Consider the following 13,524-nt stretch of genomic DNA (forward strand, 5'->3'; position numbering starts at 1 on the left):
GGAAGTTGCGGCGGGCTGGGAAAGGGAGGGAAAGAGCGCGCGCGCGGGAAACGGAGGCGCCGCTGGTGAGAGCGAGAGGCGAGTGCGGCGGCAGCGGGGTGGGGGCTTAGGACGCGCGGGCTGAGCCTGGCGCGTGGGAAGAGGTGAGTTCACGTCGGGCTGGGCTGGGATAGGAGGGGCAGGGGCAGGGGCAGGGGCAGGGGCGTCACCATCACCCTTCCCCTCTTCCTGTCCCTTCCCACGTGCACCCCGCCGGGAGGGAGCAGGGTAAAGCGAGGGGTAGAGATGGAGGGGTATCCCGAGGGGAGGGGACAGGGGGAGCCCACGTGGAGAGGGGTCGAGGTGGAGGGGGAGAGAAGGGGCAGGGCGAGGTATCCAGTGTGGGGCAAGAGCTCTTCAGTGACTGACTAAAACAGAAGCTGAGGAAATTCCCTCTCCGCGCCCCCTCCGCAAGCGCAGAGGTGTAGGGCTAGAAGGAATCATTGTGCTCCTCTAGTCTGACCTGAGTAACACAGGCCCTGATTTTCAGCTTTCCCCAGGGGTTTTCCAACCCCGCTCCGCCCAGAGGCCCTGCCCCCACTTCCCCCAGGCTCCCCCCCACCCTGCTTCTTCCTGCCTCCACTCCACCCCCTGAGGCCCCACCCCTGCTCCTCCCCCCTCCTGTCAGTGCCTCCTGACTATTGGCAGACAGCTGATCGTGGGAGGTGCTGGTGGGGGTGGAGAAGAGGAGCTGATCCGTGGGGCCTGCGAAACAGCTAATCGGTGGGTGGGTGCTACTATTTTTTTTACTGTGGGTGCTCCAGCCTCTGAGCACCCACTGAGTCGGTGCCTCTACTGTGTAACACAGGACCATAGGACTTCCCTGGATTAATACCTGTTTTCTGTGGTGTTCTTTAAAGTGGTGTGAATGTCCCATATGCAAAAACACCCCCACCACTTCATTGCTAAATAACAATTCACTACCTGGGTTGGATAGGCATTGTCCACCTAGTCCTCACCTTCCCCTTTTTGTGGCTTGCCGTGTGCTCTGTCTGCTGTTGGCTTTAGCCATCCCTCTCCTAAGGAAATTCACCAATGAATCACTACATGATCATTCTGATACAGTTTGCCAGATGCACATTTTCCATATAAACATCCTGCACTCAGCTGAATCATCTTCTGCCTGTACTTAGCCTATTTGAGATGTTCAGCTGCCTCTCTCTATGGGGAGGAGCATGTACTTGAGCACTTTCCTTCTCTTTTAAAAAAAATCTTTATGCTTGGACATGGTCATTAAATCTCTTGACATGATGATATTCCTGCACTTGCCATATTCCTCTTATTTTGCTGTTGACTGATACTTATATTGGGTTACTTGTAAGTACAGTAGAACCTCAGAGTTACGAATACCTCAGGAATGGAGGTTGTTCGTAACTCTGAAATGTTCACAGCTCTAAGCAAAATGTCATAGCTGTTCTTTTAAAAGTTTGCAACTGAACAGTGACTTAATACAGCTTTGAAACTTTATTAGAAAAAAATGCTACTTTCCTTTTATTTTTTTTAGTAGTTTACTTTTAACACTGTACTGTATTGGCTTTTCTTTTTGTCTCTGCTGCCGCCTGATTACGTACTTCCAGTTCCAAATGAGGTGTATGGTTGACTGGTCAGTTCATAACTCTGGTGTTTGTAACTCTGATGTTCTTCTGTATGCTTTTTAACTTTTGCAAGCTTGAGATTTTTTTGTTTTGTGTTTTAATGAGATCCTGAACATCTCATCTCCCTTTTTTGTTGTTGAATTATCTAATACAGCTTGATAAGCCAGAGCTTGCTTGTGAAGCTAACCTTGCTTTAGTTTATCTAATTTTAAGCTTTTTGCAGTGGTTTACTAACGTCATGGTTCTTTTTAAAGTTTGACTCTTCTGAGGTTTTATTTTGGAAACTGGTCGACAAGTGAGATGCAGAGCTTGTCACCTGTAGGCTGTTAGCTTGAATCCATGCATGGTTGGTAAGTGAAACAGGCCACCGACCAATCTTCAGATAGTGACTGATGTGAAATGAGTCAGTAGCCTTTGTTAGTTCCTTAGTGTCTGCATTAGAGAAAAAGCAAATACTAATCGGTGCACTTTTTGGCAGTGTCAGCAGAGAGGCACCAAGGACTGAATCATTATAAGCACTGAACTTTCCCTCATAGAGGGGATTCTCAGTTTAACATTGGCAGGGCATTTGTAGGGATGCTTGCATTGCCACTGCTCATTCTATTCCTATCCTTTGGATAAATTGGGTACTACAGTCTACATTGCTGCCAATCTGGCTAAATTCACTTGCATAAAAAATTAAGGAAGGTTATCCCATTGATGATGTCAATTTCAGATTCACGAGCAGATATAGTGGATTCTGAACAGTGCCACTGTCCTATGTAGTAGATAGCTGAATCTTGCCAAATACTTTCTGAAATGAGTAGTCTATGCAATAAATCTGATTCTGTCCAAGGCAGAGCTCCTTTCAGTTATTCTGACTCCATCTTCTGACAAAACAAAGTATTTTAGCTGAATCTATTATTTGTTCCATGCATTGGTCATGTTTTTATCTTATGATCAATCTTTAGGAAGCGACAATAAAAGTTGGCTGGGGGATTTTTCCTTTTCCTCTCCCCAAATAAGTGTTCCTGCTGAGGTAACAGGGGATGTCTTATTTTTATGTTTTGTTTAATTTTGTATTACTTTCTTACTGTAATACAGTGAAGATCATACTGTAATAGAAGGAATATCATTTGCAAATATTTATTAACTTAATATATTGAAGAGGTTTTTTTGCTGCTGTTCTAACTCTTATGGGATTTTGTTTGTTATTCTATAAGTCCCATTATGGTGGTTCAGTGCTGTTTAGCAGGTCACTGTAATTAATTCTGATATTCTTACAGTTGCATTTATGAAAAGTCATCTCTCTGTTTTGTTGCACTAAAGCATGTGGACTGTTTTTATAGCATGCTCCAATTCCTATTAATGGGGATGACAGACTTCCACTGACTTCTGTAGGACTTGTCTCAGGATCCAAATTGGCAGAATACTTACCTTGAAAGTCTGGCAGTGTGCTAGCGATCATTGTCATTGACCTGTCCCTGTGAATTAATTTATTCAGTTAACATCAGTGTGTTTTTGTTGAAGGAAATGTGTGATGCCCTCTAGCGGGGATTGTGAATATTGACAAGATCTGAGGAATTAATACAAAACTGGATTGATATTTAGCAAACAGAGTGGAATTACAGGCAAATAATTTGATGTAATATATTCAGTGTGATTTTACAAGAAAATACTAAATGATGTCCAGTTAATGAGCTTGGTTGTTTTGTTCATAATACCATGGAGATTATGGATGGTCTCTTGGTCGTTTCCCTGCCAGAGGAGGATTGCTCTATATGATGTATTTGTATAATGCTTTGTCCTGTGTAGCTTGAAGATATATCAGCTGATGGAATTTCCCCCATTTCTTTACTACTGTCTAATGGATTTATAGAGATTTTTAATAAAATATTTTAATTTTTTTTAGAGAGAAGTGCTTGCTCAAGCAACATTTATTAATAAAGGGTCCTTTCAACTTTGAAGATGACGACAACTGTTTCAGGTAAACCAAAATTAGGATGGTAACTATTTATTCCACCACAGTTTAACTAGTTTCATCAGAGTTGTTAGAAAACTCTGTTTTCATTGCTTGTTACTTCAACTGTATGTGTTTTCTTCAGGTTGAAAATTATTTTAATTGCTATAATTTTTTAAATCACGTTTTCCTTCATATTTCATTTTGGACATTTTTTCATTTCTGTAGCTATACACACAAGTTTGTAAAAACTTTCCTGGTTTCTAATAATTTCAAAGTGGTTTTAATTTTTTTTTTTTCAAAGGCATCTTTCACAGGCCACTAGTCTGTAACATGGACTCGTTCCTTTGGGTATTTTGAAAGGAAAACTTCCATGTTTTGTTCTGTTTCCAGAAAATCTGCAACAAGGATTTTTGGCACATAGATTTGCTGTAGCTGCAGTGCATGAGAACTATTGTGGTTGCTGTTTTTGGATCAAAGCATAACGTTTTTGGAAAAATATGTTTGTCTAGTTTTATCTGATGGGACTGTAAACTGTCTCAGAAACATTGCTACATTCATCTAAATAATGCATGATCTAATTTACTCCATTAAATGGCAAATGCAATGAAGCCACATACTGAAACACTTGACTTCAATTCACACTAGTGTGCTTTGACACAGAGAAGCAATTTTATATCTTAGGCTGTACTCCTGAAAAGCTATGACTTCTGTGCTGTGCTCGCAAACCTACGTAGAATTCATGCTCTGCAGATCTTCTGCTTCTAGACCTAAGGAGGGACATATCAGGACACAGGGTAGGGTTGGGAGCGCGGTCTATACCTTTTAGCATGTCCCCTATCTTCCCCTGCTTCCATCCTCAGTTCACCCTCCTCTGTTGGAATTAATGTTGTTCCTGATATGAAGACTTTTCACTGTGCAGCTGGACAGAGCTTGTGCATCCAATTTAGAGCCAGCTGGAATATTTGTGGTACCATTCATCCCTGTGTACTAAAAGTGGTCAAGGCCAAATTTAACTATAGGATCACAAGATGAAAAAGATCTTATATATCACACTGGTCCCGTCAGTCCTTGGAATATATGAATCAGAGTCCATTTCTGTGCCAAGGTGAATATAGTCTCTCAGAAGTTACACTATGACATGATTTTTCTGCAACAAACAAGGTAATCATCCATCATGACAGTGTGGCAGACTTCTCCTAAGCTGCAGAAAAGAAGAGTACAGTTGTGGTTTATTAATATATTTATATGGCATTTTACATCTTCAGAGTGCCTTATGAATATTAGATATTTTAAGCTCAGCAACAGGCCTGTCAGGTAGCTAAGAGAGTACTCTGTCCATTTTTCCAGACACTCTTGATTGTAGATTAGATTGCTGTCAACCACTGGATGCAAAATACCTAATGTGATTTGAAGTTGTAATTAGCAAAATATACATGTTAGAATGTTATATTTTTCTCCCTCTCTCGCTTCAGTGCTAAAGGAGGAGCTGGTTTCCACTGATAGTGAGCTGCAGGCAGTAGAGATCCAGATTCAGGAACTTCTGGAAAGACAACAGGAGCTTATTCATAAGAAGACGGTGTTAAAGAATAAAATAAAACAATTTTCAGAAGATTCAGAGGCTGGGGAAAGTGAAGAAACGGAAACCTCAGCTGAGGCATGGAACAAACAAGGTTTACAAAATCAAATTCAATTATTATCATCTTTACCATTTAATGTGAAGAATGTACCAAGACTTATCAATGTCGATGAGATAATGAAAGTTAGAATTTGGTATTTTGGTCCATCTGTGTTTCACGGAGTTGCTTTTTGATTTCCATGTGGATAATTTTATTATTGTACCATTTCCTTTTGCCAAGAAGTTTTTTTTGTTGTCTTGGTTGGTTGGTTTGCCTTACATTTTAATTAAATAGAGTGAAGCTTATATTTGCTTGCTCAGATATTCCTGAATACTGAAGTGGGCTCTGCTGGGCAGATTCTTCTAATAACTGATTATCAGCAGTTTTCTCTTGCTTATTATGGAATCATAATTTGGGAACTTGAAGTTACTAACTAGAATTGAAAGATAGAAATTTTGGGGGGGGGCGGGGGTATCTGTTAAGTATACTGGGACAAATTCTGCCCCTAGGTTTACCACATAATCCATTGTAATGTTTGAGTTTGTATGGTATAATCGGGGCAATTTTGGTCAGGTAAATAGACTCTGGCTCTGCTGGCCATAAAAGAAAAAAAAAATATTCCTCGTATATTTTCCCTGGATTTGCTTGTTTCTCTGCCTTCTACTTTGAGGAACACTAGTTTAAGAGCACCCTGAAAAATAACTAAAGGATCGGGTACAGTTGTAGGGTCTAATCCTGTAAACATTGAGTACCAGGCATAATGCTTTTTTCCATTTATGTTCATTGGACTAATATTATGAATTAAGGATTAGCATTTTAGAATACTTTGTGGTGTACCTGCTTTCTTTGAGCATTAATACACATTACAGGGTGACTAAATCCCTACGCTTGGTGACATATTGTGTTTATATTTTCAAAGGATCTGCAAAATGTTTTCATGCAAGTCATAGACTTGTGCACGCTGTTCTTCAGTTTATATGTGCAGATCTTATGGGTACTGTTTTTCGTCTTGTGAAAATTTGGCCTGATGTGACATCACATTACTTTCAGTAAAAATTGCTTCTATATTTTAATTGGCTTTCCTTTTTATGTTTTAGATGTTCTAGCTTATAAAACATATTTTTACTGCTTGCTCCCTTTTACAGACTTCCCGTGGTATGAGAAGATCAAAGCTACATTTCGTAATAGCTTTAAACTGCAGAAGTTTAGGTCTCTGCAGCTTGAAACAATAAATGCTACAATGGCAGGAAAGGATATATTTCTTGTCATGCCTACTGGAGGTGGAAAGAGTTTGTGCTATCAGTTACCTGCAGTATGTTCTGAAGGTATATGAGAATAAATGTCATGTACCAGTAAATGGATTTATCTTTTTTGTATGTGTTGGTTATAGAGATGTAATGCTATATTTACTGTAAATAAAATTGTCTAATGCTAAGTATCCTTTGGAATAAGGAACATAACTCCCAATAATGGGAAAAAAGAGCAACAATTTTGAGACAAAAACTTATCTTAAAAATATATTTCTGCTCATTTTCTGTATTTCACTTTAAAGGGACGCTGTTGGCTTAAAAACATAGGCACAGATCTTGCAAACACTTGTTCTAAACAAATTTCTTTGTCTAGGTTCCTAACAACATCTTTAGCTAATTAAAAGTGAGATTTTAAAAATCCAATTTTTTTCTCACTAAAATTGCTCTTTTACTTCTTGAATTTCAATTTGTACAATGTAAATCATTGAAGCCAGTTTAGCTTTTGTTTTTAAGTCCGTTTCACTTTCTTAGTGCTAAAGTGCTTTGATTTCAGATGTTGCAGAGGAATATGTTTTAACAACAACTGCTTTATTGGGATATATTTTTTTTTTTTAATTGTGAAACCATTTTTATTGGCCTTGGATTTTAAAAAAAGCTAATTTTTACAAAAGGAGCCAACTTGTTGCTTAACATTGTTTAGTCCCCTTTACAGGGCCACTGTATACCCGACCTGCTTTGGTTAGATATTAGTTCTTATGTGGTGCTTTTGTTTGTTGCAGTTGAGTTATTTGTTTCAGTTCAGTCCCCAGTGAGAAATCATATGAGATAAGTAAGATGAATGATGATTTGTTTCAGGTTTCACACTTGTGATCTGTCCTTTGATCTCACTTATGGAAGATCAGCTAATGGTTTTAGAACAGCTGAGAATTTCTGCAACTTTATTAAATGCTTCAAGCAGTAAGGTATGTTTAACTGCCATGTGACATTGTTACCTTTATTCACGTTATTTATGAACATTATGTGGATATTCTTATTGACTAGCTCAGCTTTGCATGATTGTAACGAAAATTTATAAGCCAAGGGACATCTTCCTGCCAATCCTTACCATATTATTAATCTAAATCGAATATATTGCAGTCCTGTTTAAAACCAATAAAACAAGCAAAAACCTTGCGTGAAGCGAATAGAATTTTGTGGGACTGCATTAGTGACACAAAGATATTTTGCAGTTATTGCACATTTTTTATGCTAAAGTGATTTTTCTTTGGCCATACCTCTCAAATTTCTCTATTTTAAAAGAAGATGGCCATTACTATGTTACTTAGTAATATGTTTAGTAATGCAGACTCATATACATGGAATCAAGTCTCTTGTTTCTGGGTATGAGCTGACTGCCACAAAGGGCAGAAAGGATTAGCCCCCCTGCCCCCCCTCCAGTGATATGGCGTTATCCAAATGACGAGCTGCATTTTGTGTGTGGGTGTGTAGTTTTTGCTAACTACCATTAGATAGTAGCCACTTTCAGAGGCAGGGTACTGGACCTAATGGATTAATGCCTTGATGTGGCCTAACACATTTCAAAAATGGATGTCTCCAAAAATCCAGTAATAAAGATTACAGTCTGGGATATTTGTTTTTCATAAAGAATTTTTTCTCAAAACATAGCAACAGAGATGTGGTTGACACCTGATATTTAACAAAGAAAATAAAAACCCTAAATAATACAGTACAAATATTCAGAATATATTTGCTTCCTTTTTCTAAAATAATGCTAATATTTATTTGTTTTTAAAATATAATCACTTTCTATGTAACTACATAGGTATAGATAGATCACCTGCAAGGTCTTTTATGCTAGGTGTAGCAGTGTGTTTTGTGCATTGAATCACAGTTTATTCTAGAACTAAGGGACAGGAGCATGATGATCTGGTTTGTCCATTTCCAACTTCCTTCTTTGTTTTTTAACAGGAACATGTAAAGTGGGTTCACACCGAAATGCTGGATAAGAATTCACAGCTAAAACTCATTTATGTTACTCCAGAGAAGATTGCAAAAAGCAAAATGTTTATGTCAAAACTGGAGAAAGCTTATCAAGCAGGGAGACTCACTCGTATTGCTGTGGACGAGGTTCATTGTTGTAGTCAATGGGGACATGACTTCAGGCCTGGTATGCCCATCCAGAAATATGTATGCAAAGTTATTCAAGCATAAATAAATGATGAATTAGGCCTGAAATGAGGGGAAATGTTTTCCTTTTGATAGTGAAGTGTATGCACAATACACAACACAGAAAATACTTGTACATTGGCTCAAAGATTTTTAACCTCATTCGTTCGGTACCATTCATAAATAATTTATGGCCTTGTCTAAAGGCCCAAGTTCATTTAAGTCAGGGAAATCTAACTGTGGGTTACATTGGCAATTTTCCAGGGGACTGAGAGTTGCACCTCATTTGCATAAAGTGGAACAGATTGTGTCTGTCATCTCTAATATGGATGTGCTGCCTGTGGAAAATACAAGTCTGTGCAACTCTCTTCATGGTGCTTAATACCTCCGTATTGAAGGTGAAAATACCATCGCTACATGGTGGAATTCCGTGGGATGCACTTTAGTCACCTCTAAAGTAATTTACAAGAAGAAAAATTGGGCAGCATTTTGGTCTGTCTGGTCAGCTGCATAAAACTAGTATATATCAGGTGCTGTTTCTCCGCATATGAAAGAACTTGTGATTCAGGGTACAGATGACTACGGTATCATCTACTAAACTTCTTCCTGATTTTTCTTTTAAATTTCTTACTAAAGAAAATATTGCTTACAAATGACACATAATAGCCTTTATCTCTTTTTGCTAATGACCGCAATTGTTTGTTAGAATTGACACAAATCAAAATATAAATTATGTATGTTTTAGGGTTTTTTAATGTTAGTTTTGTTTTCTAATTCTCTTAACTTAGATACATTTTAATTAACAGTACATTCTGAATTTAGGTAAAAATCTGTTACAAGGCGAGTCACTCCACTAGGTCAATATGGCATTGCCTGCTGATCACTTCATATGGATTTGTAAATTAGTTCTGTCATTACTTGTTAACTTACTGCAGATTTGATGTATTAATATATCACGGGTGGTGTAAGAAACAAAATCTTTTTTCCGTTATTCTTATTTAGACTACAAGTCACTTGGTATCTTAAAACGACAATTTCCCAATGCTCCATTGATTGGGTTGACTGCAACTGCAACAAGTCATGTTCTGAAGGATGCTCAGAAAATTTTGTGTGTTCAGAAATGCATTACCTTTACTGCATCTTTCAACCGGCCCAATCTTTACTATGAGGTATGTATTGATTTGATTTGTAGTAGTGCCTATGAGCCCGTTATGGACCACGACACCGTTGTGCTAGGTGCTGGACAAACACAGAACAATCAGTATGTTACGCCTTCTGGAAGACCGAATTTCATTCTATAGTTCTAGGGCAGAATGAGGGCATCAGAGACAGTTATATGACTTTCAGTCAGAGTCTGGCCCCTAACTGCCCTGGGTGCCTTTGAGAATATTTTGCTCTCTGAGGTGGTGATTTATTTGCCGGAAGATAGTGTTCTAATAGCTAGTTTATCTTGAGGAAAAATAATAGCTAATTTTGTTCTGGGTCTTTTGGAAATGTTTAATTCCCACAGGATTCTTCCAAACTAAATCTCTGGCCGATTCATTTCTCTTGAATATTTTTCTGTCTGAGGAAATGAGGACAAAGAAATGAAAGGCAAAGAAGTGGAGGTGGGGGGGGTGTGTGTGTGTGTGTGTGAAAACCCAACAAAACAGGAGAGAACTCAGGAGTATGACAAAAATAACCCTAAATACTAAGTTTCAGAGTAGCAGCCGTGTTAGTCTGTATTCGCAAAAAGAAAAGGAGTACTTGTGGCACCTTAGAGACTAACAAATTTGTTAGTCTCTAAGGTGCCACAAGTACTCCTTTTCTTTTTCCTAAATACTAAGAGATTATTTAAACAATGAGATTGGATTGTTCTTTGTTTTTGTTTGTTTTCCCCCTGTTATCCAAGTATTTGTGTTCTTGGTCTGTTTTGCTTATGACTTAGATGGTCGTTTTTTTTTTTTTTTTTTTTTTTTTTTTTTTTTTTTTAAAGTTTACTTCAAACTAATTTTCGCCAACTTGGTTCTAAACAGTAGCTGGGAACCAGGAGCTGTGTACTGGTACTGAACTCAAGGCTTTTGTGATTAATAATATTGGAGGCTATCCTTTCCTATTTTAATGAGCTAGCTTCTGAGCTGGCTTTGGTGCTTCACCATGACATCTTGTTAAAATTTGTATCTTCCTGCCTTTAGTAGAATTTGGGCTGCTCCATACATTGTGAGAGTGGGGTTTGGCAGACTAGAATGTTCATAGTTGAATGGCAGGTGGCAAGCACTGGCTGCTACAGCCAGTATCTTAGTTTAGAAAACTGGTGCAATTATCTGGAAAAGTTGGGAACTTCTGTGGTTCCTTTCACATTCTTCACTGGGAAGCTTCTGAATGAGCTTTTTAGTTGTAATGGATCTTTAAACTGTAGAATAAATTTAAATTAGTCAAAGGGAAGAATAGATGAGTTTACTGTATTAGGAGGAGTACAGTAATAGGAGTATAACAAATTGGCTGAATGGCGATTTCAGAGTTCTTTGGTAATATATGCAATGTGGTGGGGGTGTGTGTTGTGGTTTTTGTTTTTTTTTCAGGTTCGTCAAAAACCTTCAAACAGTGAGGACTTCATTGAGGACATTGTTAAGATCATCAATGGAAGATACAAAGGGCTCTCAGGTAAACAATATAAAAACTAATGCTTTTAAACTTTTTATTTAAGGCAAAGTTACAATAAAACTAACCTAATAAATGGTGTATCACTTGTTCAGGATCAGGTTAATATTCAAAGAATCTGGCTAAAGGTTGCTGCCTGGGGACTCTCCTCCTCTGAATAGGTTAAAAACGGTGACCAAATTTCTAAATAGCTGTCCTCCTCTTGGTGCATTTCTTGTGTACGTATTTGGTGAGAAAGCTTTCCCAGTACAAAGACAAAGCATATTTTACTAAGCCACAGTTCTTGGGGGCGGGGGGGGGGGGGGAGAGAATCCTACACATTTTCAATAATGTGCAATACAGAGTCTAGCTGCTAACAGTCAAAAATGAATTAATCTGTCATTCTGTGTAAAACGTAGATCCTTTACTGGAGCATTAAATAAATTAGGTCGGGATCTCTTGGAAGCTGGCATTTTTTCATAAGATGATTCTCTTTAAGAATTTCCTGTGAAAACAATCTAATTCCTGGACACAACCACCATGTGTGCAAGTATGTTCCGATTTTCCCTTCAACCTCTCCAACAGAGCACCTCCCTAATAAGAAAAATATGATGGATGTTAATTGGAGTGAAATGCCATCTACACAATAATTTTTATAAATTGAAGATGTATATCCCCTTCCCCATATAGAAACCCACTCCTACAGATCAATTTCTTTGTCCAAATCCCTCTCCCATCTTTTCATTGGCTGTGGTTTTTTTAATCAACATCTTTTGAATCAAAAATGTATATATTTTAGAAATTAAACATTTCATTCCTCGGTCAACTTCTCAGATTTGGTTAAAGGTCTCGATTAAGCCACCTTGTATCCAGATTTCACAATAAAATGTTTGACTTGTAAATTTTGAAAATATGGGATTTTTATATTTAATGTATTAAATTCCTCTCTCGGTATAATTTCAAATCAGGACCCAGGAGCAGCTGTCTGAATTGAGTAATTTCAGCTCTTGCCCACAACTAATAATCACTCTGATATTTCCTAGGGATAAATTCCTGATTATATTTAAAAAAAAAAAAAAAAAAAAAAAAAAAAAGTAGCTAGGAGAGAGGGCCCCGGCAACAGGAATTTAGAAAATTTGTCCAAAGCTGCTAAAATGGTCTGGATGAATGGATGACTTTCCATTTATGGTGACCTGAATTTCTCTTTAGTCCAACAATTAGTATACAGTCCAATGAAACCTGTACAAGAGATCTTTTTAGGCAACCTCCTATTTTATGGAACTGCTCCAAAGTATCCCCGAAATGTATTGAGAACTCATCACAATCAGAAAACCCCCTTCTATTAAGCATCCAATTTTAAAAGCAAAACAAAAGTAACAAGATATGTACTTCCAACATTGTATTGTCCCTTACTATTTGTCTTCTCTATTTAGATTGTAATCTCTTTGGAATAGGGCCTGTGCCTTCCTGTGTGTGTTCAGTGCCTAACACAGTGGGGCCTTGATCCTGATTAGGTCTTTGGGCACTGCTCCAATACATATAGTAATAAAACTTTTGAAGTTCCCTTGAGTGGTAGCTTAAAATGCATGGAGCTGTATTATGAAAGCAATTTAAAGGTGCTGCGAAATACCCTGTTAGAATTAAAACGCTTTGGAAAATGGAGAGACAAGGTGGGTGCAGTAATATTTCTTATTGGATCAACTTCTTATGTTTGGTGAGAGAGGCAAGCTTTTGAGTTTACACAGAGCTCTTCTTCAGGTCTGGGAAAGGTACTAAGAATGTCACAGCTAAATACAAGATTGAATAAATAGTTTAGCGTAAGCACATATTCCAAGGGACCATTCTAGGTGAAATGGCCTGTTAACACATCCGTAGTCATAGGACAAAAAAAAAGGGGGTTTGGGGATTACAGATTATTGTAATAAATCCAGTGTCTTTAGATAGAGCATGAAGGCCAGAGGGGCTTCAGGAAAGATTTCTTTCAGGATGGGGATCCTGAACCCTTTCTTTACCTTCATATAACACACCAACCTCTCCGAGCTACTCAGAGGCAAGCTCCCCACAGACCAGGATACACAATCTCAAAGCGGCACCAGACCCTGCCAGAACAACAGATGCAAACCTGTAGACCTATCTTCACTGCTACAATGATCAACACACCTTTCAAGATCCACGGGCCTTACAACATGTGGTGTAGCTCATGCAGGGCACTAAATGCCCCAATAACAACTATGTGGGCGAAACCAGACAATTGTTACACACTTGAATGAACTCGCACAGTAAAATGATAGGATGTT

The 13,524-nt window shown here is 38.3% G+C and overlaps 1 protein-coding gene across 3 annotated transcripts in view; it reads left to right on the forward strand.

Moving 5' to 3' along the window:
* RECQL (RecQ like helicase) overlaps positions 1-13,524 on the forward strand; it is a 31,798-nt gene that overhangs the window by 304 nt on the left and 17,970 nt on the right. Inside the window, exons 1-8 of one of the 3 annotated variants that reach the window (XM_074937872.1) lie at positions 30-143; positions 3,526-3,600; positions 5,049-5,246; positions 6,338-6,517; positions 7,298-7,404; positions 8,411-8,609; positions 9,611-9,777; positions 11,170-11,251. In XM_074937872.1, the coding sequence (XP_074793973.1) occupies positions 3,582-3,600; positions 5,049-5,246; positions 6,338-6,517; positions 7,298-7,404; positions 8,411-8,609; positions 9,611-9,777; positions 11,170-11,251 (952 nt within the window). In that variant the 5' untranslated portion in view covers positions 30-143; positions 3,526-3,581. Of the gene's footprint in view, positions 1-29; positions 144-3,525; positions 3,601-4,257; positions 4,371-5,048; positions 5,247-6,337; positions 6,518-7,297; positions 7,405-8,410; positions 8,610-9,610; positions 9,778-11,169; positions 11,252-13,524 lie in introns of those variants that run through there. The other 2 variants (XM_074937864.1, XM_074937880.1) reach the window with 2 other exon arrangements.

The sequence above is a fragment of the Natator depressus genome, chromosome 1 (assembly GCF_965152275.1).
Source record: "Natator depressus isolate rNatDep1 chromosome 1, rNatDep2.hap1, whole genome shotgun sequence".
Lineage (NCBI taxonomy): Eukaryota > Metazoa > Chordata > Testudines > Cheloniidae > Natator > Natator depressus.